The following is a 26,163-nucleotide window of genomic DNA, read 5'->3' as shown; positions in this document are numbered from 1 at the left end:
GATATAAATGCAAGATTTGGTAAAAACTTGTTTCAAGTTTTAGGATAAAACTGCGTTAATTGCATCGAACAAACAATTATTTTAAGCAAAACGAGAGAAAAATGAAAATACGTATAAACTATAATTAAAATATGTGGTAAGGAAATTCTACAACTACACGCAAAACCTTTTGTTTTACAAAAATACACTGACTTTTATGGTTCCATCTAGCGAGAAATTAGAAAATTACAAAATAATAAAATTACTAAATCAAATTCCAGGTGCGATCAGTAGAAGTATGATTTTTCTTTTAGAAATCATACTGAAAGTGTGCTTAGCACATGCAAGAGCAGCGATCTTCATTAAACTTGCATCAATTATTTTTCTCGCCCCGCCCTAATGTTTATATATATATTTATATATATATTTATATATGCATGTTTATATATATATATATATGCAAAGATTTTGGGAGGTCATAGGGGAGGTCATTCTAAGCCAAAATGCCTGTATGAACCTAGGACCTAATCCCCTTCGTTTCGGAGATAGGGGTGAAAGTAAGTTTTTGCCGCTTGCACTTCTCAAGTTCCGTGTGAAAGCTTATAGAACACCCTGTGCTTGGTTTTACGTTAGGTATTATACCTCGTTTTAAAGCTACTGAAACAGGCTTTCATACGGTATACAGTTTGTCCACGTACTGCATACAAAGGGAAAATAATGGAGGGAACATTTTCGAATTGTGCTATAAAATTCCTTTCTTCAAACAATTTTTCGCCATTCTTGGGTGGAAACACTGGCAATAGAGTAGCAGGATCTAATTGGGAAAAGCGATGTTGTACACCACAAACTCAGGTGAAATGTCAATGTAGTGTCTTCATTAGAAAGCGGAGAAAAATGCTTACGAAAGAATTTAATCGTAAAAGAAAGATTTCTACTGGAACCAAACAATTGTGTTGATTGAACTCTTATACAGTAATTAAGTCCCTTATTGGAATGTTATTGGTATTACTGTATTATTCGAAGAATTGTGGGACCTTACAAGAGTCAATCTACAGTCACGTGGAATAATACCATTGTAATACTTATGAGTTTAATAATCGTCGAAAAGTACATTAATTAGAGCACAATAGTAATGTAGTTGAATACAATGGCAGCCACGAGGGCAGACCCAGACGTAACACTACTAGCGTTCATCTTCAACATTATTATTTGGAGCGTGCAGCACATTTTCAAAGATATCACCTTCCTCCTGAATGCACTTTGCAGTGCGCCTCAGGGCATGCATTGTTGCCCGATGGATGTCTGCTCGTCGCTCTTTGACGGTATTAAATGCCTGTTGAATATTCTGGAGTAAGTCTTCTCGTAAGTTGGCCCTCCGTCTGTACACAATGTCCTTCAACCACGCCCACAAGCAAAAATCCAAAGGTTTAAGATCCGGGGAGCGGGGTGACCAGTGAATCAGCGACCTGCGTCCTCCGAGACTTATCCAACGATTATGAAACTTGGAGTCAAGATAGTGTCATACACGTCGTGTGGCATGGGAGGGAGCAACGTCGTGCTGGAAGTACAAGGACACCCGAGTTTCTAAATTCACATCTTCCAGCAGTACCGGCAATTCGTGGCGCAGGAAATGCAAATAATAGTCACCAGTCAAACGCTGGGGCAACACAAAGGGACCGATTATCTGACCACAAAGAATCCCCGCCCAAACGTTGACAGAAAATCGTTCCTGATATTGTCTAACAGTGATTGCTCTCGGATTTTCGTAACTCCAACGATGCCAGTTGCGGGTGTTGTTTATCCCATTCCTTGTGAGAGTGGCCTCATCAGTGAACAAAATAAATGGCAACACATTCGGATGCTCCTGTACCCATTGAAAAAAAGAAACACGTAGTTCCCTGTCTCCTGGATGGAGATGTAGCACTCTTTGAATGTGGAACGGATACAGCTCCTATCCTCGAAGCACATAATGTACATACGTACGTGTAAGTTGATGTTGAGTAGCAAGTCTCCTAACGCTGGTTGTTGGACGTTGCGTTGCAGCCTCAATAACGTTGTCTTCTTGCTCAGGGGTGTATTTTGAAGGTCGTTCCGACGTTAAGTTCACGCTGGAAAGCTCACCAGTTTCACGCAGTTTAGTATACACGTTTGTGAAGACGCGTGCATTAGGGACTCTGCGGCCAGGAAATCTACGCTGGTATTCATCCACAGCACCTTTGGCATTACCATCACAAAATTCGTAGACATACATCATATCTGCATATTCCGCGTGTGTGTATTGGAACGGCATTCTAGTATTACACCGTCTTCACAGTCACCGTACCAACTTCGTTCACAGTCTACAAACACGCACTGTACTACACTTCCCAACGGTCTCGACACTCAAGCTATCATACGAATCCACGACACAAAATAGCAAAGGGAACTTTCAAGGGAATGTTTGCGTGCACTGGAAATAATTATTTACCGCCTTCGACAACTGTACTGCACTGGATGCTCTGGTCTAGACAAATGTACGAGTACTTCACTTCACGTGGACTTTGCTGCTGCCATCTGTTGTTCACACGATTATAACATTGTTCTTGGATAGAAATGTAGAGCTGTCGATGTTAGAGAATAGAATTGTATTCCCAGTTTTGCTTAAACACGCGTTTATTAACATTCGTAACCACTATAAGCTATAGCAAATTCGAATCTCGTAATAGAGTGCTTAGTAAGAAATGTTCTCCGCTTTCTAATGAAGACACTACATTGACATTTCGCTTGGGTTTGTGGTATACAGCATCGTTTTTCCCCAATTAGATCCTGATACTCTATTGCCAGTGTTTACATCCAAGAAAGGCGAAAAATTGTTTGAAAAAGGGAATTTTATAGCACAATTCAAAAATGATACCTAAGTTATTTCCCTTTTGTATGCAGTACGTAGACAAACTGCATACCGTCTGAAAGCCTGTTTCAGTAGCTTTTAAACGAGGTATAATACTTAACGTAAAACCAAGCACAGGGTGTTCTATAAGCTTTCACACGGAATTTGAGAAGTGCAAGCGGCAAAAACTTACTTTCACCCCTATCTCCCAAACGAAGAGGATTAGACCCTATGTTCATGTAGGCATTTTGGCTTAGAATGACCTCCCCTATGACCTCCCAAAATCTTTGCATTCCTCATATATATATATATATATATATATATATATATATATATATATATATATATATATATATATATATATATATACTCTTGTATGTGTGTACCTCCTTTAGCCTAAATGACACATCGTACGCTTAGGATGCTAAACAAAAGAAAAATCATTTATGTATGAGTATTTATAGATGGTTAACCATAGAACAACGTGACCATTCTAATTGTTAACAAGTAAATATAATTCAATGTTTAAGTAAAGTGCAACCGTTCGTAATTATGCACATGCATGCTGTTTCCCGGTGTCCTTTGAGTATAAAGAGACGCGGTTTGGAATAGCGTCGACAGAGTGAAACTTTTATGCTGTTTGATTAAAAAGTTCAGGAAGATCGTGTGGCCCACCACCTAAAAATAAGATCTGTAATTCGATTCCTGACCTGAAGTACTGTGACACCGGCATATATTCATAGGCAAATCTGAGGTGTATGGTCCAAAGCCCAAAACTGATAGCAAAGTTTCCTAGTGAGTGAGTGTTTAAAGAGGGATGTGAGAATGTTCATCATGAACCACGTTCGGGATCGCCCTGAGTAATCACTAATGACCTTGTGCTTGCGGTAGAAATCAAGGTTCATGAAAACTAGCGATGTCATTTTCATGCTGTCAGAAAATGTTTTACAAGCTTCACCTTCTCTCTTTTACAAAATTCTGTCAGATGAAATGGCTTTTCAGGCAGAAAACGTTTATGCAATGGCTCTGCAAAAACTTGTCTCTCAATACTACAAATCTTTAATAATAAACCAAAATTATGCTGAAGGATGACAAAGGGCATGTAGAATCATCTAAAAATATAAAAAATAAAGTGTAATATACTCGAAATGTTTGATAGTTCTATGAAATTTGAAAATGTTCGTCGAATAATAAAATGACTACTATTAGCGGTAATTCTTTATTTATTAAACAAATACAGCTAAATAAGATAAGCTTTTTTCTGTTAATTTGTAAAGCATAGGTATGTTTTAAGTTTACATCAGTTTCATGGTATAGTTAAGACCATATTAAAATCAGTTTATCATATAACTTTACTCTATACACGTCTTATACAAGCAGCAGACGGTGCTGTGTTGCTCATTATTACCATTACTACATATTTTCCAGGTTGAGGAACTAGCTCCATTGGGTTAATTATAAATCCTCCGGGTAGCAGAGATTCATAACCCTGAAAGAAAATATATTAAAGTTAAACATATTGAAACTTATGGGCTATAAAACATTATTCCAACAACTGTATGTTATCTTTTCAATTGTAACTTTCTTTAAGAAAGTAAAATCATATTTTTATCAAAGTTTCTATGTATGTTTCATTTATTTTACACTTAATCGATTACTTCATTTATTCGCTAATTACTAATGTGTTAGGCGAATATGCCTAGTTTAGAAAATTAGTTAAAATTTTCCACTCGGCAGGAGTAGGAAAGCTAAGAAGCTCGAGAGAAGGATGTGGAAACTAAAAGATATAGGAAGGTGTTGTCGTTATTGATATCTATCTTATAGATGTTACTATCCAAATTATGCACGTTTCACAGGTTAGATTCCAGAAATGTCTCCAATGGTTTGTCATGCAGAAAAGCCAGTAATTACATTCTAGCCGTCTATTTAGTAAATCAGTTCCCTAATACTGCTCATAACAGTGCAACTACTAAAACATGCTAGAATTCTTTGCTGTAAAGAGCATAGAAATCCAACAAGAAATGCATGATTATCCGACATCACAGGTAGAATTAGTTCCAATTACCAGGAAAATGCCAGGAATTCTTCCCTGGTCCAGCAATAAATCATTGCTGGAATACTGTATTTTGTGCTGGACCAGCATTAATTTTCTTGTAAAAAATTCAACCTGGGTGAAAACAACTCCAATTTACAGCACAATTTATCTTGAAAACTTAATTCTGTAGAAAATCTAAAGATTGCTAATGGCACTGTACGTTGCACTGTAACAAGAGGGCCATGCCGAAAGTTTTTAGCTCTGACCACAAGAAGCATCGAACTAGAACAAAACGTTTATGTTTTTCCAAGTACTCTCCACGGACAAGAATACACTTTTGCATCCTTTCAAACCACTTAGAAAAATGTTTATTCCACTTATTTTCGTCTATATTGTCCACAAACTCCAAATAAGTGCCAATCGCATCATCATCCGATGAAAAGCGACGTCCACCCAAGTGTTCCTTCACTTTGGGAAACCCAAAAAAATGCAAAAGGACAAGCCTGGCAAATAGGGTGAATGAGGCAGCACTCTGACTCCTTCCTGGTTCAAACGTTCTACAGTTCTTACAGCACTGTGGGCACTTGCATTGTCATGATGCAACAGAAGATGGCCAAGTTTTGATCTTGGATGTTCGGCCTTCCATTTCTTGAACACAGTGGGAAGACAAACTGTTGAGTACTACTCAGCATTCACCGTACGCCGACTGTCAAGTACAACAGTCGCAACATGCCCCTTCCGTGAGAAAAAAGACGCAACCATTTTCTCTCCGAGGTCTCTTCACTTTGGTTGGGGGATCTTCAATCTCGAAGCACCACACTTGCGACTGTTGCTTGGTAAATGGATCATAATGATAAATCCACATTTCGTCACCCGTGACGATGTTGTAAACATCGCGACTTGCCCCTTGATTGAATTTATTCAACATAAATTCACACCATTCCACCCACCCTCTTTTTCCCTTTCCGTGAGTAAATGGGGGTCCCAACGAGAACACCTTTTATTGAGACCCAAATGTTCATGCATAATTGTCTGCGCTGCTGTTGACCGAATGTTGAGCGTCGCTTCGATCTCCAGGGAAGATACATGGATATCATCTTTCACCATTTGCCTAACAGCTTCGATGTTTTCGGAAGTCACTGCAGTGTTTGGCCGTCCGGAACGAGGTTTATCTTCAAGTGACGTACGTCCCCTTTTAAATTCCCGAAACCAGTTTCCAACACTGGCTTGCAAAGGAGCAGATTCCCCAAAAGTATTCACCAAAGTTTCAAGGCACTGTTCTGCGGTTAAGCCCTTCTTGTAATCGTAGAAAATCATAGCGCGAAAGTTACGTCTTGACAGCTCCATGGCTAACTAGACAATGGATCACGCGCGCTTCCTTATCTCTCTTATCTCTGACCATGCTATCACAGACTCATTGTTGCCATTGATGGCTGAAAGTCACAAAGTATCAGAGTGTCGAATGCAATAAACAAAAAATGTTGCTGTGATGTTAGATTATTGCGCCGCTAAAAACTTTCGGCATCGCCCTCTATTAATATTCTCCATGAAATATAATTAAACTTCATTACTAAGTAACGTTCAATAGGCAATCTCTCTTTAGGGGGCTATCCTTCAACGATGATTTCGATATATAGTAACCTGGAACAATAACGTTCGCCAAGGGAAGAAAATATTTGAATTAGTTTATTACTCTGTAAATCATTGATGCATGTAAGAATCTATTACAATGCTGAAGTGAATGTTAATGTTTAATATTATATATTTGGATATTTTTGACAACACCATTCAAACTGAAGTGGGTAATGAAATTACCATCCAAAGGAAATAAGATAGTATATGTAGTTGCAAAAGAGATCAATCTGAATACTAAATAATTGAAAATACATATAAAATATATATTAACAATTATCTCAATATTTTAATAAATTCAAATTAAGCCAACCTAAGTCTATATGTTTGAAATAGTTAATATATTTGTGGGCGACATAAATTTTCATTAGGAAAGTATTACTGAAATGAAGGTTTTCAACATATATTCTAAGCTTCAACTTCCTATTTTAACTAATTTTCCTCGTAATTGTACACTACTCCCTTCGATGACTTCCGGGAACGGAGATGTACAGATTATTGGTACCTCAAAAATGTCTATAAAGATCCAAATACGGCAATTTCTTTAACCATTTTCCTGCTAATTTTTCCATAATTCAAATTACTTGTTTTAAATTTTTACCTTATTTAATGAGTTAAATTACGTAGAAATCATATACTTCCCTCATTCTATATCTTTTAAGTTATCCATCCACTTTTTCATATTTTGTGTACAGTTTTTCGCATATTTTTCTTTTGTTATTGTGTCAAATTGAGCACAATCATGTATTTTAATCCTATTCTATAACTACAAATTTTAAACTCTTACCTGTGAAAGTTTACTATAAAGAATATTTTATCATAATGAGAGATCGAACCAATGGTCAATGTATACCGGTTCCTATGCTATTTACTTTCGTTGTCTGTAGCAAAGAATACAGTGATCAGTGTGTTGCAATTTTTAAAAGTGTGACACAGTGACATGTAAAACGTTCTTGAATGTCAGGCTTTCTATTTATGCCTTTCTCTATTCTCTCATGGATCAATAATTGTGTACTACTCAGGCAATATATTTTTTTTTCTTTTCTGTTCCCGAAATTTAACTACTAACCATTATACTCTGCATGGACGTAACTGACATTTGTCCTTAACGGTCTGCAAGAGCATAGTTACACACACACACACACACATATATATATATATATATATATATATATATATATATATACTGGAAAACACCCTTATGGAACAGAGTAGAACAAACAGAACTTGAAGAGGTCGATAATTTCAAGTATCTGGGAAGTATTTTGACAATAGACGCTTACTGCAGCAAAGAGATCAGGTCAAGAATTGCCATAGCTAAAGAAGCATTCAATAAGAAAAGATCTCTGTTAACTAGCAGGCTTAATATTGGACTCAAGAAGAATTTGGTCAAGTGCTATATATGGAGCATTGGACTGTATGGTTGAGAGACTTGGACGTTACGGAAGTTAGAGACGAAATATTTGGAAAGTTGCAAAATGTGGTGTTGCAGGAAAATGGAGAAGATAAAAATGCACAGAGAGAGCAACAAACGAAGATGTTTTAAAATGGATAGGAGAGAAGAGAACATTGAACGAAATTTCCGACTAGACAGCCAATATCATCTTAGTCTCAAGTGTAAATTTGAAATGTGGAATATTAGGCTTTAGTCCCGCACGATCAACAAGATGAAAAAGAAAGGTATGATTATAACACTTTCCTTCTTGTTGAATGAGTCAAATTGAACAAATTTTTGTATTTTACACTTCTAAAACTACTCGTACTTTTACCCACACATCATTTTACTTACACTTTTCGCACATTTCGTCTCCGCCACTATGAAATAAAATTGAAACGCAGAAGTTAGAGATATTTGGGGTTATGTCACTATGGATTATTTGAAACGCGTATCTTATTTGAAGGAAGTTAAAAATGTTCATTATGCTTTAATTTTTGGTGTCATTTACGTAAGATTTAGGGGCAGTGAGTACTTCAATGTGTATGGTATCATCAGTTACTACTTCCGAGCAATCTATCGCTATACGTAAATAAGTTTGATAGTTGATCATTTCTAGCTTCCTTTTGCTTGTTGTTATGCTAATCACTTAATGATTTTCAATGAATTTCCCTGTTGTGTAAAGCATACTCGTATTTACTTACGTTACATTAAATGCAGTGTATGCTGAATAAGGTTTCAGGTAGTTAACTTACTGAAATCGAGATCATGATCTTTCCAATGAAATGCTTCGTTCCGTCCGTTTTTAAGGTACATATTCTTCTAGTTGCTATGATCAAACTTGTTAGTATTCTTTAACTGATCACTACTTTTACTCCTCTATGGGAAAATAATACCATAATATCAAGTATGCCATAGTGTAAACGAGTGCCTTAGAGAAGGGGAGATGGAACCCTCAAATGGGTCCCGACAATGTACTTTTCACTTTGATATTCGTAATTTTTTCCCATGTACTTTATTTCAAAACAAAATATATCACTAAACACTTTCTAGACAACCTGTGTTCGCCAACATCGTCTTTATTCCTTAAAAAATGTTTGCAGTTTTGGGGGTATGGAAGTCGAGTTTTTCAGGAAAAGGAACAAAGAAAAGACTGAGGGATGCTTGCGGTGACCTTGAAGTTATTGTTTTACTGGTTGACATAGCAATGACCACAGTTTTCACGTATCTTCTTTGACCCAAAAACTTTGCAGACTGAATCAGGCAATAATGAAAATCAGTTCCCTTCTAATCATAAAAGGACTTTACGAAATTACTTTATCTTAGTTGAAGGTTTAAGAAGAATGGACATATTTGAGCCCAAGAAATCATTGACCTCGACAAAACTAACCAAACACGTGATCTGTCATCGCCTATTTTGAATCATTCACCGCCGTTCCCAATAGAATTAACTATAACAATAAATCTCGCTTTAATACCACTTACTTCTAGCCGTAATTGGCATCAAAGAAAGTGGCGATCAATGGACTTCTATAAATGCTCAAATGTTAGATTTCTTAACCTACAAGAAAAAAAAACGAAGAGTAAAAATAAATGTTTTCCTTTGTTGTTTTTGGTTTCATTCACATAAAACATATTTAAGGAAAACAATTCTTAATAGAGAAGATGGAAAACAATAGTAAATACATGTACAATGTGACTATCTCACAGCAATCTCGTACAATAGTTCGGAAGAGTTACTTGAGTTAGACATTTTCCGGGTGAGGAAATAATAACTTACGTTGAAATTGCAAAATGTCGCAAAACATTTTACAAATGTGGGTAAAGGGGAAAAAAGACAACTGCGTTAATTTCAGTGAGGAAAATGTGCATACATAGAAACCAAACAACCACCGACAAAAATCTAAAACGTTTTAGAAAAATGGGTAGAACAAGAAAAAGAGAATAGTGATGTTAATTTTGGCAGACAAAATCTGCAAAAATAGCAATCGAGAAACAACAAAGAAACATCTAAAAAAAACAGTACTTCAGAGGAAGATGTATTATTATTATTAAAACTAGATATTCTGACGCAACACAAGCATACACACACATGTATATATATATATATATATATATATATATATATATATATATATATATATATATATATAACGTGATTCAAAATGATGAACGATAAGGAAACCTTCTATAAGTGATAATACTCTATCAGCAATGAAATCTGTATGGAACTACTTTCAATGTTATCCTCAAGTTTTGTTTGGAACGAGGGTACAGGGTGCGAGGGATAGCATGAGCTATGACCTTGAAATCCGCCACCAACACACTTGAAAGAATCAGGCAATCGTAATAGTGTTGCTAACTGCCACAGCTGTGAACTAGAATTTGGCGATTTGAAGCATTTCTGGGAAGGGATGACAAAGACACTTTGAATCAATCTGCAGCCTGCATTTCTCATCTTCATTTAGAAAAATCTGAACAATAAACTAGCATATTTATTTAATAAGATGTAAAAGTGCACTCGGTCCGTGAAAGGTTTGCTTACTCGTTTTTTAATACATGATGCTCGTAAAGTAAGCTAAAATAACTAAATATTATATCACATAACACCACCTATATTTGCAATCCATTCATTCTGGGGAGCACGACTCATGTCCTAGCCTTAGGGAAATTGTGGCTACAGACCTGTCTACTCCTTCCCCTCTCATACAGGGAAGTTTGTCATTTTCTCTGGTAAAACAAAGTGGTCCTATTGGTACCCTCCCTCCCGGGGTGGTTATTTATGACACAGATGGGGGCGTCTTAAAAGACACATGCAGAAGCCGAACTGGGCACAGTGTTCTTGTGTTCAGTGAAGAGTGGTTCTTTGTGCATAGTTCTGTGTTGTTTTAGTCTGTGTTGTGTGCTCGTTTGTTCCTTTTTTTTTAATCATAATGGAGGGTAAGAAAAGCGGAAAACTTGGAGGATCGAAAGTAATTCACAGCCAAAGCAGAGAGATTTTGGTTAATGTTTATGATTTTATTAAGAGAGAGGCTGACAGTGGAAATCCAATTAATGTAAAACAAGTGCAAAAGCGAGTATCTGAAGCTACCGATGGTTCAGTAAGTACACTAAAACGTGTTTTAAGTGAGCGAAAAAAAAATCATCACGGGAACGAGCTTTTCTACTACGAATAAGAAGCGAGCACAACGAAAAACAAAAATCTCAGTGGATAATTTGACAAATGCGTTATTTGTTGAACAATTAATGAATTTCATATTGTTCACGGTCAACGACATTCAGTAAAATCACTGTTGAGAGTACTTCGAGAAAAGATTAATTTTAATGGAAACACTTGGTCTTTACGGAAAATAATCCGTTCCTTAGGATTTAGATGGATAAAGGCTGAAAACAATAGATGACTACTTATTGAGAAAGATGAATTTCGGTCAAAGAGGTTGGCTTATTTGCGAGCTATAGATCATTACAGAACGCAGAACCGCCCCATAATGTACATGGATGAGACGTACTCGCATTAATCGCACACAAAACAACACGCATGGAGCGATGAGAAGAATACAGGTTTACTCACACCAATTTCTAAAGGACAACGCGTAATAATCATTCATGCTGGAGGAGAAAACGGTTTCATTCCAGACGCATTAGTCATGTTCAAATCTGGAACGAAATCTGGCGATTATCACGACGACATGAATTATGAAAACTATGAAAAGTGGTTGAAGTCACGGCTAATTCTTAACTTGCCAAGTAATTCAGTTCTTGTGATAGACAATGCACCATATCACAATGTCTGTTTAGATCCTTCACCGACATCATCATCTCGTAAAGCTGTAACGATCGATTGGCTTGTAAGACACAATATTCCTTTCAAAGAAAATATGTACAAACCAGAACTTTATAATTTAATCAAAGCCTATAAAGCTCGTTTTCGGACATTTAAAGTAGATTCGCTCCTTGCTGAATATGGACATACAGTTCTTATTTGCCCCCGTATCATCCTGATCTAAACCTGATAGGGTTGATTTGGGCTGCAGTCAAAGAATATGTAGCAGCAAGAAATACCACTTTTTCCATTATCGATGCGATGAAACTCGCCGAAGAGAAATTTACAATGATAACAGCGGAAGAGTGGAAGGCTAGGTGTGATAAAGTACGAAGATATAAACAAGTATATTTGCAAATGGAACCTCAGTTAGACGTTATTACTGAAAACGTTACAATAAACTTAGCCGAGGACAGTGACAGTAATAGTGACTCTTCTGAAGAAAGTGACGACGAGACGGAAGACGATGATGATGAGATGGATTGTATGGACGGTATTGAGCCTTTATAAATACCTTAAGCTACAGGTAAGCCTATTATATATAAGTTGCGTTAAGTAGGTATTATCCATTGTTGTTACTTATGTTGGAGGTTAGTATCGGCATGGGTTAGAAACACTACCAAAAAAATCTTCCCTCTTTCTCCACTGTCACCCTCGTAACGGACAGTGTTCTTCCGACCTCCCGCTTCTCATAGCTCATGCTATCTCTCGCGCTCTGTAGTAGCTTAAACTTTATCCGCTAGGGGGCAGAATGATTAGTTCCAAGATGGCTGCCTGTGGTGCAGAGAGAGCATTTTGCATTTACAGTTTCACGTTTGTTGGTCTGTTGTTAGTGTTCAACGCAAGTTCCGCACAAAATTTCATAAAGATCCACCGTCAAAGATCTCCATACGTAAGTGGTATGAGAAATTCAACAGAATGGGATGCATTTGTAAATGAAAAATCGCCCAGTAGACCGTCCATTCTGAGGCAGATGTCGAAATGGTTCGAAGCAGTTTTCAAGGCAGCCCACAAAAGTCAACAAGGAGAGTTAGCAAAGAGCTTCAAATGCCTCAAACAACTGTTTGGCGTGTAGTGTGTAATCATTTAAAGATGTATCCGTACCAAGAGCAGGTAACACCTAATTACCAGACGTGTCGCAAGACTTTTTGTGAGTCATTTCAAGAGTTGTGCAGTGTTGTTGATGATTTCTTGGGCAAATTTTGTTTCAGTGATGAGGCTACGTTCCATGTCACAGGAAGAGTGAATAAATAAAATGTTCGCATTTGGGGAACTAAGAAGCCTCACAAATCTGTGGAATTATGCGTGATTCACCGAAGATGAATGTGTATTGTGCAATTTCATCTTCAAAAGTTTATGGTCCGTACTTCATTGACGAAGGAACTGTGACTAGACAAACATTTCAACAAATGCTTACTACGTGGCTTATGCCACAGTTCGAACATGACAGTGCAAACTTCATGTATCAATTGGATGGAGCTCCATGTCACTTTCATCACAATGTCAGAAATTTTCTCAACAACAGACTGCCACACCGCTGGATTGGGCGGTCAGGTAAAAATGATCATCAGCTTCTACGTTGGCCACCAAGATCACCGGGCTTAAACCCTTGCGATTTTTTCTATGGGGACATCTAAAAGACATTGTCTATAAACCCCCTCTACCCCAAGATGTGAATGAAGTAAAAGAGCGCATCACTGCTGCAGTGCAAACAACGCATACTCGTACCTCAGGAGCGCTGAGGAAGTGGGTCCCTCCTTCGTCCCAGTAGTGTGAGCTTGGTGCAGGAGCCACGACCTTACCAGGGAAGCCGCCGCTCCCAAATGGCCATTGTCTTTAAAGGTAGACAGTCTACATCAGCCATTCGGTCTGGTAATCTACGGTTCACCTCTCTCGTAAGAAGAGGTAGTCCCGTATTGTATGGACGACCCTACCGAAGGAAGGGTGTGGGTGTCCCTTCTAATGGTGGCTTACACGTACCATTGGGATTCGGACAGGTAGCTTTGCTACAACGTGTAGGTGGTACCTAAACACGTTAAAGATAGGTAGCCCCGTATTGTTTCGGCGGGCCTACCAGGGGAGACACGGCTCCCTCGGAAGACACGGCTCCCAAATGAAAATGTCTGCCTTGAGCAAACGGTCTACATCAGTCATTGGCTCTGGTAATGTACGGTGTACCTCTACCGTAACTAGAGGAAGTCCCGTATTGCTTGGACGACCCTACCGGGGGGGAGTCTCGGATTCCAGCCTGCGGGAGGACCGACCGGAGGTGGGAGAGGGGCCAATCCCAGGAATCTGGGTAACGGTTCTGATCCTGCTAAAGGGAGGAAGTTCCGTGGGACATGGGCTGGCACCAAACCCAAATGGTGACTCTACACGTATCATTGGGTCCGGGATGAGATACGGGAGTATCTCGACGTGTGCGTGGTACCTCTACACGACAAGGCGGTTGCCAGTTGAACGATAGAGGTAGGCAGGGCCGGGATTGAACAAGCCCCCTCGGGCGTTGCCTGGGGCCCGGATTGGGTTGGACTCTGCCTGGCTGTGGTCATACCGTGGGATTCGGTAGCTTCTGGGAGCCAATCCCCGGAATCTGGGTAACGGTGAACACGGGCGGGAGGTGAGCTTGCCATATAACGCTCGGGCGCCATGCCTACAGAGCATGGTAGGACTGACTCGCTAGCAGTCTGCCTCAACAAGTAGGTCTACTGGTAGGCACTCAGGACTTTGGTCTGGCCGCGCAGTGGGCGTATCCCACTCCCTCAGAGAATGGGAGTGACACACTTAGGTGTCAAGGTTAAGGGACAAATCTTGACGGTGCACTCGTGCACGAGCAATAATAGCGTATATTGTGCCACTACGGGCGGGGTGCATTACATTCTTGCGGAACCCGTCCATTAAATAGACCGAACGGTCGCGGGCATGCTCTCCATGCATGCAATTAAGCGTTGCATAGTAGACCACTAGCTCACAATGTTGATGCAAACATGTTGAAACGGGTCTGGGCGGAATTGGAATACCAAATACATGTATGCAGGGTAACAAAGGGGGCCCACATAGAACATTTATGATGTACTATTTTCATTTTTTTTATCACAAACAGTTAAAGAGTTTTAGCATTTAACTATAAGGTTTGAAGCTATTTGGATGATTAATGAAAAATGTAAAAGGAATTGTAATCGTTCACAACATTTTGAATCACGCTATATATATATATATATATGTCACAAAAAGATCGGGACGCTGGAATATCTCGAGAAATACACATCGTATTATGAAATACAAAAGCACGTGGCAAATATATTTTAAATTCTACTTCAGTGTGGAACAATGAATTAACCCGGGTGCCCCTAAGGAGCGCTGAGGGGGCAACTTCAAAATTTTAAATGGGACCCCTCCAGTACTTAATGCAGATTCAGATGCTACACACAAAAATACGTAACTTTTACTGGAAACATTTTTGTGTATTCTTGACAGATGGCACTGTAATAGCGAAAAGTCTGTTTTATTGAGTAACGCAGCAGAAAGATCGGGAGATGAAAATATCTCGAGAAATACACGTCCGAGCATGAAGAAACCAAATATGTGTCTAATATTTGTTTGATTCCTATTTAACTCTGTGCAAATCAATGCTCCTTGGTGCCCCCTAAGGGGGAAAGAGATGGCAACTTGTAAAGTGTACATAGGACCCCCAGTTGGTAGTGCAGATTCAGATGCAACATGCAAAAATACGTAACTTTTATCTGCAACATATTTGTTTGTTTGCTCGATAGATGGCACTATAATCGCAAAATCTCTGTTTTATCAAGCAATGCAACAGAAATGTCGGAGCAGTGGAATATCTCTAGAAATACACATCTGGGCATGAGATTAAACACAAATGTATGTGTCTAATATTTGTAAACCCTAAAGTGTGTGTGTGCAAATGAATGAAATTGGTCAACCCTTAGGACAACTTGGAAATGAGACATGGGAACCTCCAATTGTCAATGAATGAATAAAGGAAAATTCCTTAGACCAGCCACAATTTTTGTAGCCTCTACATTCCTATTACAACACTTTCCCGAAGAAAGGGCGCATCCCTTTAACCGGGTAGACGACAAAAAAAAACCTCCAATTGTTACTGTAGGTTCAGATGCTGTACACATAATCGACGTAACTTTTATCGGAAAAGTTTTTTGGTGTCCTTGACAGATGACAATGTAATATCAAAAAGGTGTTTTATCGAGTAACGCATGAAATGTACTTTCGAGCAAGAGATACAAATACTGTATTACTGCAGAACCTTTATTTGCATTGTTTTATTGCTGTTACTGCAAGCTGTGATCATGTAATCATGAGCGTTGACAAATAGGGAATTATGAGGCATTTGCTCCCTCTGGAATTTAAATTGCCACTGATTTTGTTAAATTATCCCTACATGTGAGGACTCATTGTACACAATTACCTTGCTGATGGTAGTTTAGCCCCCTGTCCCCGTCTTCTGAAACATCATGCTTCCCTCTTCTCGGAAAAAGCCTGTTCGTGCCCATGACTGTGAACGTAACAACTAAATATTTCTTTCAATTTGTACAGAAATTTTGGAGTTTAAAACGCACGCAATATTTCAAATTGAACGTTGTGTCCCAAAGACTGAGGACAACATTAGGCTAAACTAGTTCTCCGCGAAACGGAGGCATTAATGTTAAATCAAACAAGCATGAAACTATCCTAATTTCCAAAAGAGTTGTTTTTATATCGAAGCAACCTTGGTCTCCGACTTGTATGTCAAATAAGTCATCGAAATAGAGCTAGTAATTGTGTTTTGTTGTTTAGTTCCTTGCGGAGTAGCCTCGGCATGCCTGCTTCGAGTTAGTTTTGCATGGAAGACACTGCACAACAGTTTTCATCCGTGCAAAATTAGTAGTCTGTTATGGCTGAGAGAAAGTAACAAGTAGTGTAGAATGAGTGAGAATCAAAACCCTGGAAGAGACTTCTTTATCACGAAATCTTGTTGTGAATCCAATTCGAGGTTTTCATTGTGAGTGAATGTGTTGTAAATTAAGCGCATTTTAGTGGCGAAGATAAAGTCAAATTGTGGTGATCTCGAAGTGCTGAACAGATATTAACTACTTGACGACATGGCCACTCTTTCTGAGCACGATAGAATAATTATTTTGATGATGCGTGAATGAAGTAATCGCCAAAGATCGTATGCTGAAGTTAGGGCGCTATTTAACCAAACATTTCGCTGTCCAAACGATCTTATTTTAAAGACGATTGTCGAGCGCAACGTGCGGCGCTTCGAGAAAACGGGAAGTGTAAAGATCGTCGAATTCCTGGGTGACAAAGTCATCGACTATGACCGAGGAAAGGCTTGACGTTGCATTATCCTTCGTTGAAAATCCTCACCTGAGCATCCGTAAAGGTACTCAACAACATGATATAAGTCTCATGGCTGCCCACAGACCTTTGAAGGCAATCAAGTCTCACCAGTACAACATTCATCTGATACATCAGTTGAATGAAGATGACTTCGACCGTCGTATGGAATTTTGTGAACAGATGATGAGGCGCATTGATGACGATCCTAACTTTCTCACTAGAATTTTTGTCAGACGAAGCCAGTTTTGAATTAACCGGTCACGTTAACAGATATAACTGTAGATTTTGGGCTGACATCAATCCTCATTGGTCGGTTGAAGCACATACCTAATACCCTTAAAAACTGATCGTCTGACCGGGAGTGATGAACACCTCCATAGTTTCATTAACTGGAATTTGAATGCTGGGAAGTATATGAAGATATGCTGCGGGACGACGTACTTCCAGCAATTAGAGACATTTTAGTGGATAACTTAGCCGAAACGTGCTTCCAGCAAGATGGTGCGGGCCCGCACTATGGTGTAAATGTTAGACAATTTCTGAATGAGCGATTCCTCCAAAAGTGAATTGGCAAAAGATGTGAAATTGAGTGGCAAACTCATTCTCTTGAGTTGTCGCCACTGGACTATTTTCTCCGGGGACATTTGAAGAATCGTGTGTACGAAAGGAAACCTATCAACTTAGATGAGCTTCGGCAAAGCATTATTGAAGAAATTGCACTCATTGAACCCAAAGCCATTAGGGCTGCTGTAGATACTCAGGTACGTTCACGTAGCTGTTCCTGTATAGCACTACAAATAGTTAATTTATCGCCTGTTGCTATATCTGATGTACACATTAGATCTTTGCACTTCAATGTGAATGTTTAATTTTAAACTTTAGATATTTCTCTGACTATTTCCTGTGACTAGAATAAAATATTTTCGATAACAATTCGGCATGTCTCTTTGTATCTTATCATGGGAAACGCATTTCGTGCATTACAGCGATAAAACATAGTTTTGCCACTACAGTGTCATCTCTCAAGAACATAAAAGTTGTATATTTGTGTGCTTTCCATGTGAATCTCAATCAAAACTGTCCCTATTTCAAATTTTCAAATTGCCCCCTTTGTCTCATTAAGGTGTATCCAGGTGTTTTCATTTGCACACACACACTTTACGGATCAAACATATTAGACCCATACATTTCTGTTTAATTTCATGGCCAGATGCGTATTTCTAGATATTCCACTGTCTCGACATTTCTGTTGCGTTGCTCGATAAAACAGAGATTTTGCGATTACGTATTTTTGTATGTAGCATCTGAATCTGCACTACCAACTGGGGGTCCCATTTAAACTTTTCAAGTTGCCACCTCTTCCCCCTTAGGGGCGCTAAGGAGCATTGATTTGCACACAGTTAAATAGAAATCGAAAAAATATTACACACGTATTTGGTTTTTTCATGCTTCGGACGGGTATTTCTAGAGATATTTTCCTGTTCCGATCTTTCTGCTGCGTTACTCAATAAAACACATTTATCGCTATTACCGTGCCATCTGTCAAGAATATTAAAAAAAATCCAGTAAAAGTTACGTACTTTTCTGTGTAGCATTTGAATCTGCATTAAAAACTAGGGGTCCCATTTAAAATTTTGAAGTTGCCCCCTCAGCGCTCCTTAGGGGCACCCGGGTGAATTCATTGTTCCATCCTGAAATAGAACTTAAAAAAATATTGCCACGTGTTTTTATATTTTACGATATGACGTGTATTTCTCGAGATATTCCAGCGTCCCGATCTTTTTGTGACACCCTGTATATATATATCGCATGCACTGTTACGTATGAAATTCAATAGGCATATTCATGTTCTTGGGAATATTTGACTTAACTTTTATGTAGTGGCTTTTATCGTGCTCTATAATCAGGGCTCTTGATTTCATACTCCTCATAATGTGCTTCCTCCAATGTGATAGTATGCTATCATCAAAGGTTCTATAAGTGGTTTACATTTATATCTGTAGATCAGCATGTTATTGACTTCGAGCGTACGTTACGGACTTTAAGCAATCAATTGAATATTAACGAAGGATGAGCGCTAATGAACATAAGCGTTAAAAAACTGCAGACGAAAACAATAAACTGAAATTCTACATAGCAAAGTTATTTAAATAATAACAAGAAGCAGATCGAAGCTGTTACGGAATACAGAAAAGGTAAGCCACTTACTCACACGATCGGTATATTACAACAAGACATTACAGCATGACAGTTTAAAACAGAAACATAATTACCATTTTTATACCCAGGCCGTTAGCCAGCCAAAAAATGTAGGGAAGGGGCTGTAGAAATTAGAAGGGACCGATCGAACCATATTATAGTTCATCACCATATTATAGTTCATTATAAGCCTACCGTGAAAATTCTACGGGAGGCCCGGCTCAGCCTACACGCCCCAACATGGATACGTGCCTGCTTATACCTATAGCCTCTCATAATATTACAGGTTATCCACCAACAATCCAAAACATCACTTGATAAAGAATTTTTAATAACAGAACCTCATTTTCATCGCAATAGGCATCCCTCCACTACCGTCACTACTGATGCAGGACCAACTCCTTCAGCTCATTCGTTTATTACTTTACGAACCGCTTTGCCTTCAGCAGCAACTACTAATTCACAAACAAAACTAGGACCATTAGCTAAGCATTACTTGAGTACTAATAAAGCTGATAAAGATGAACTGTTAGGATTGTACTCTATGAACAAATATGAAGTTATTTTCTTGAATGGTTAGTAGCTAGGACGTCCATTTTCACAACAATAATATATTTATGTAAGACGAAAAATGGTTAGAAGCGTCTGGAGAATATAGACCAGATAGTTTTAAAAAGTATAAAAGTACTAAATAGAATTTGCTAACACAAAACAACAAAATAATTATACCGATAAACATTACTATATCTATGTAGATATAATTAGTGATTCACACGTATTATTAGAATCACAACCAAAGACAATATAGAATTAAATTCTCATCTAATGACAAATATCGAAAGATCATGAAACCGAACTTGCTAGAACTGAAGAAAAGCACGCAGGAAGCAAGTGGATAACGTGTTGGAAATACTCGGGATATCGACGGTAGGAGCGGAATAGGAATTATTAGGTATACCAGACAGCCAAAGGAATTAATCTGTGTGGATGATGTAAAACAAAAAGCTTATGGATCTATTCTTGGTGAGTCCTTTTGAAGAAATTGCCAGAAACTGTTCACCTAACAACGAAAATGTTAATATAATGAATAGTATTGCTTCAGGCTTATCTAAGTTTATTGTAAGCGACCCTACATTCATGGACTGCTTAGCTGAGATCATTAATTTAATATTGTCAGAATTCTGGGATACAAATAAATATACTGATTATTTCAATGATATCGTTAATAACCTTGTCTCCGAGATACATATTCTATGCTGTTTCTTTTACGTACAAACACTCCCTCCTACAAGTATAAAAAACATTGCCTGTAACCAAACATAACTGCATTACATTTAGCAGATACGTCCCAAAATTTGAGTTTGAGACTAAATCATAACATGATTAACCATGACTACACTCAACAAATTGATCTTATTGGATTCTGTGGCATGCTTTCAAATGTAATGCTTCAAAGCAATATTAAATATGAAGGGCAAAAATATATTCATAGAGGTAAATATAATCTATCCACACTAGAGACAACCTCTCTGTATGATGTGGTGTTGAATGAAAATCATGTCACTTATAGAGTGAAGGTAACTTAACCAGATAGTGAGGGTAATTTGAGCAGCATTCGGAATCTGCTAGGTTCTAAAGATGGTACTAAACTTGTTCCGAAACAAATACATGTTTTGCAGTGTCTTCATAAATTTCTAGACATAAAAACTTCGTAATACTCTGAAAGACAGCTTGAAGAATGCTCGTAGTAAGAGAGTAATACAAAGATAAAGAATCCAACATCATGGTTAAGTTGAAACCACTTATAGAATTTCTCGAGCCTATTGTCCACGAGGCACCTTTACCTTTATTCATCTCCATTCAAGATAGTCATATACCTGACATTGAGATGAAGCTAACAAATGAGGGGAGTGAACCAGCTACGTTTGCAGGTCTAATAACTAGCGTTATATTGATAATTAAAAGTAGCGAAGATACTATATAAATAGCCAACTAGTAGGAAGCATGTCCGTCAATACAAAAGCTTTTAAAATTTACGAACTGCAATTATTTCCATCAATTGACGAAAACGCCAATAACTTGAATGAACCATATTATGACATTGAATTTGATAAAGATATCGAAGTTGGTTTTATTCTTCTGTACTCTTCTAATTTCTATATTCAGTGTGAAATGATTGTACAAGATGCGATTGGAATGTTTACTTACAATGCCAATATAAAGCTTCTTGATAACTTTATCTCGTATCTTCTCTCATAGGTGAAAGTTGAATATCATGGTATAATTATTGATTGTATCGAATATCCAGGAATTATGTCACAACCGTGGTACATTAAAAGTCTGTAACCATGAACGAAAATATTACGAAGATTGAGGCATAATCACTGCATTCAAGTTCTCTCAGAAAGAAGTTACGAAGCTATTTCCATCCCGTCTGTTGTTTGGTTTCTTCAGTGATTACAAGAAAATTATACGGAAGAAACGTTTACGAGAAAGATTTAAGCGAAGCAAGAATAACAACAAGATGTTCTACAGATGGAAGTCTAGAAAATTGATAGAACGTTTGATGATAACATGCCAGCACCTGCAAGGATGTGCTAGCATGGCATTAAGGGTGGAATTAAGGAGATAGACTACGATATAAAACCATGTCATATAAAACCATGGCAAATCTCCCTACTGAGTTTCCTAAGTATTAGTGTATATAATGACATGTTACAGGAATCTACTTCCTGTTAGATGTTACACATAGTTCAACTGTTTACAGGTATGATATACCTTATTATGTTGCTGTAGTTTTCCAAACGAGGCAGAAAACAGTCATCACTTAGAGATTGCTAGCAAGTTTGATAATTATAACGTGAAGAATATTTACCTCGGAAACATACGGAAACGCAGATTTCAATCAGTACAGATTTTTGAAAGAGTATGCAGCATACACTGCATTTAAACACGTAACTCAAGAAAATGCAAATATTTTCACAGCAAGTGAAATTCCCTGCCAATCATTATGTGCATGTCACCAACGCAAGCAAGGAAACACAAGTGCTTATCAACGATCGAACACGTATATGAACCTCTGTAGATTTTAAGAAAGAAATATCCTAGAATAACATATGCACTGCAGTACTCACTGTCCCTACATCTCGTGTATACAATATCAAAAATGATCATCTAATAGAACATTATTTAACTCCTTCAAATATGAATAGCTTAAAACTCACTAAAATCCCTTAACTTAAAAACCCGTGTGTGTATATATACATACAACATTTTAAACAACTCAGATACCTTAAACTGTTCTTTCGATCGTTTTTATAAATATGAATCGGGATGAGTGTATATATATTAATAGAGGAGCAATTCTTAGTTCTACGCTATAGCCTAATTTCGATTTAGTCTCAAAGGTAATTATCAAAGTGGGAATTTCCAGAGTTAGTCCTGCACAATCAACAAAATAAAAAAAGCGTAATTATAATTTTTTCCCACTTATGCATTTGTATTCTGAGCTCACTGGGCCAGATAAAAAGTGTGAGAAACGTAAGTAAAAAATTGGCGGGTAAAAGTATGCTCTGATGTAAAACTGCTATTTCAGTAATACTTAGAAAATATCATTTCATAATTAATTTGAAGCAACTTTAACAATATAATTTACTTATGTATTACCTGTTGCTGTGGACATTCCCAACTAACTCTGTCACAATCAGGGTGAAAATAGCATTGCCCGTTCATGTACAAATTGTGGACGAGCCCACACCTATCATTGTAATTGCATCCGTTAATATCAGCACAAGGATTATTCATCCACCTCTTTTGATCAAAGTTTAACACCAACCAGTTTCTCTGTAAAAAAAAAAAAAAAAAATTATGACTAGATACTTTCGAATACAGCAATTACTCTTCGTTATTTGCGCTCTCTCCATCACTTAAAACATCACACAAACCTCAATTTTAAACTAAAGCTTTTCTTCAAGGCTCTAAAACAAAGAAAACTCTTTCTTCTGTTCATAAAGAAGGAATTGAACTACTGCTAAATATATTGGGAGCTATTCCGCATGTTGAGGTATATAATGTTTATGAACGTTTGAGAAGTGTTTTTCTATACTATACAGCATGATGATTTATTATAAAAAGACTGTTATGATTTTAAATCACTTTGAGCCATACTCGTCGTTTAGGGTTTTTTGTTTTCTTCTAAGAGACCCCTTTTGGATGAATTGGAGCAGGTGATCCAAACTTGGTGTCAATTAATCATGTAGATACGGGTTACCAGAGTACACGTTATATTTCCGTTTGCAAATACACTTGCAATTGTTTTCTTCTTTTTTCGTTACTTTGTTTGACAATTTACTATATTACTTGGGAAGATCCTTAAAGGAAGGCCAATTCAGTTAATTAAATATAAAGGGAAGGCCAGTTCACATAATATTTTATATTACTTTGTTATAAATTATGATTAATTCTCGCATAGAAAGTTACGTAAATCAAAAAGTAATACTGTGTAATGGCAACCAGTCTATACCAGAAGAAAGTAGTTCCAGGACTTTGTAGGCACTATCATAAATAAGAAACCAATATCACAGTGATTTCAAAGCATTACAATGCGCATGTTAATTGCCGCACTATAGCTACTGTCATGTGAAATGGAAACTAAATTCAGATGCTTAATTGATAATCTGTTGTTTGCATTAGCTCCATTGACCTAAGTCAGAGACTTCTTTCATGAAACTTCATTCTTTTTGTTTATAGAAATCTTTACGTAGATGACGACAAGCAAAGGATGTGGCAGAAAGAATCTACACTTAGTTACACCTCAGGGCATGTGCCTGACACACCTTTCTTTTCTGTGGAATGCTGCGGGACATTGGCTGACAAAAGGGAAGACTTAAACCTAGGTTCCCATGCAGCAAGAATCTTGTAGTTATCATTCAAAAAGTCTTCTCCATGTAAACATAATCTTGGAAAGGATATACAATTTTTTTTTTTCATTTTGCAAAGAGTCAAACCATGTGCAATTTTCTGGGCCGCCTTCCTCGCTACCTTTCACCCTCCCACTGACATAAATTAAAAAAACAGTTTCGCCGCTTCCGAAACGACGGATTCTTTTGGACGGGGAGGAAAAGCGCGCCAAAATACGCGTCTTAAATGAGAAGGTTCACTATTTGTCCACTAGAGTGCAGTGCTGCATGGGAGTATATATCTTTCTTGCATGCAGAAAGTTACAATGTGTAAATAGTAAATAAAACGATGGGGTTGCAAGATTTTTTTTAATGACAGGTACAAGATTCTTCCAGCATGGCAACCTAACTTAAAAGAAGTCTCTGAACGATGTATTATTATTATTATTATTATTATTATTATTATTATTATTATTATTATTATTATTATTATTATTATTATTTGCAAATTAAAAATATATTTTTTCATCAGGTTTTCATTTTTTAGATTTTCAAACTATGCCAAGAAGTAGTAGCAGAAACAATTTACAATGGCTATGTCCGTCTGGCTATTTATCAACGAGTAAAACCGATAAGAGATATCCATAAGTTGCTTATAGGAATCGATTTAGCGTCTCAAGAAAATATAGAACCTTCACTCGTATCTACAAACACCAAAGTAACATATGCAAATTTACTACTATTGCCCCTTTCAATATTGGACTTCATAGAGCGTAAGTGGTAAGAAGCAGAAAAAAGTGGATTGTGGAATCGATTCAGAGTCCCAACAGTAGTTCCATCTACTCTGCTTATCCTAGAGTCAAGGCAGAAGTCGTACAAATTAAACACCATAGAGCGAGAACGTCCTTATATAATAATAAGCGGTTATTTGGAATCGATTAAAAGTCTCAAGAAAATATAATATATTCACACACATCTCTCAAATAAAATCGTGTAAGAAATTCACTATTACTTATGGCTTCAATAACGACATTAATACGACAGAAACTGTGACAAACAATGATGTTTTTTTTTTTTTAATTGACTCAGTATCTTAAAAATAGGATTCTCATTTGTAACCCTATAATCAAACCAGAAGTGGTAGAAATGAAGCATTTCCGCTTTCAAACTTAAGGGGTATTTATCTCATGACAGAAAAGCTAAAGTAAAACTTCCAGTTTGAAAAAGTAAAAAAGAAAACTGATTACAGCTATTCTCCCGATTGTCCAACCCAAAATCAAACACAATATACAACCGAAGATGTCAATTACGAGTCTCACTATTATCGTGGGCTCTAATCACGTCCAAAGCTCGAATTTAGTGAAGTTGGTGAGTATATGTAAACTCACTATCACAATATAGGCCGCTTCCCATAGTACATCTGAGACTTTATACAAATGTAAGCATGTCCTATGTAGATATTTTCGAGATCATGACCAATGCTAGAACTTGTAACGTTTTTCTGTAGTAACGAAAGAAATTACCGTAAGTGTAAAATAAAAAATGTGCAACATGAAGAAAATCAATCTTCAGTTACAGAAAACTGATTTCCTGTGGGTGAATTCCTGTACATATGTACATTATGCACCAACATTTATCCATTGATGCTGAAATGTGACAAGGTTGATGCAGTGTTCCATATAACAAGGCTACTTAATACAAGTCCGTAAAATCGGTGTTTTTTTACAGAAACACGGTCCCTGGCAACACTGTTGTCGTAAAATTACTGCAAGAGGTGTGTTTTAGGTTAATTAATGATCAGCAATGAGAATTTGCACGTAATTGATAAAATAAATTTTTATTCAAAATTTTGCGATATCGCAAATTTATCACTAATTTTTAAGCATGCTTACATTTGTTTCAAGTCTCAGATCTTTATCATTCTTAGATCGA

General features: G+C 37.4%; 1 protein-coding gene across 2 annotated transcripts in view; it reads right to left on the bottom strand.

Annotated features, from left to right (window-relative positions):
* Positions 1-4,059: 4,059 nt before the first annotated feature.
* The window catches only part of LOC145684064 (uncharacterized), a 204,591-nt gene continuing 182,487 nt past the window's right edge, over positions 4,060-26,163 (bottom strand). For both annotated transcript variants that reach the window (XM_081755911.1, XM_081755910.1), the window contains exons 5-6: positions 23,000-23,176; positions 4,060-4,334 (exon numbers count right to left, since the gene is read on the bottom strand). In XM_081755911.1, the coding sequence (XP_081612037.1) occupies positions 4,203-4,334; positions 23,000-23,176 (309 nt within the window). In that variant the 3' untranslated portion in view covers positions 4,060-4,202. The remainder of the gene's footprint in view (positions 4,335-22,999; positions 23,177-26,163) is intronic.

Source organism: Thermobia domestica, chromosome 4 (assembly GCF_964235325.1).
Source record: "Thermobia domestica chromosome 4, izTheDome1.hap1.1, whole genome shotgun sequence".
NCBI classification, from domain to species: domain Eukaryota; kingdom Metazoa; phylum Arthropoda; class Insecta; order Zygentoma; family Lepismatidae; genus Thermobia; species Thermobia domestica.
Note: the sequence above shows the minus strand (reverse complement) of the source record. Positions and strands in the feature narration are given on the sequence as shown.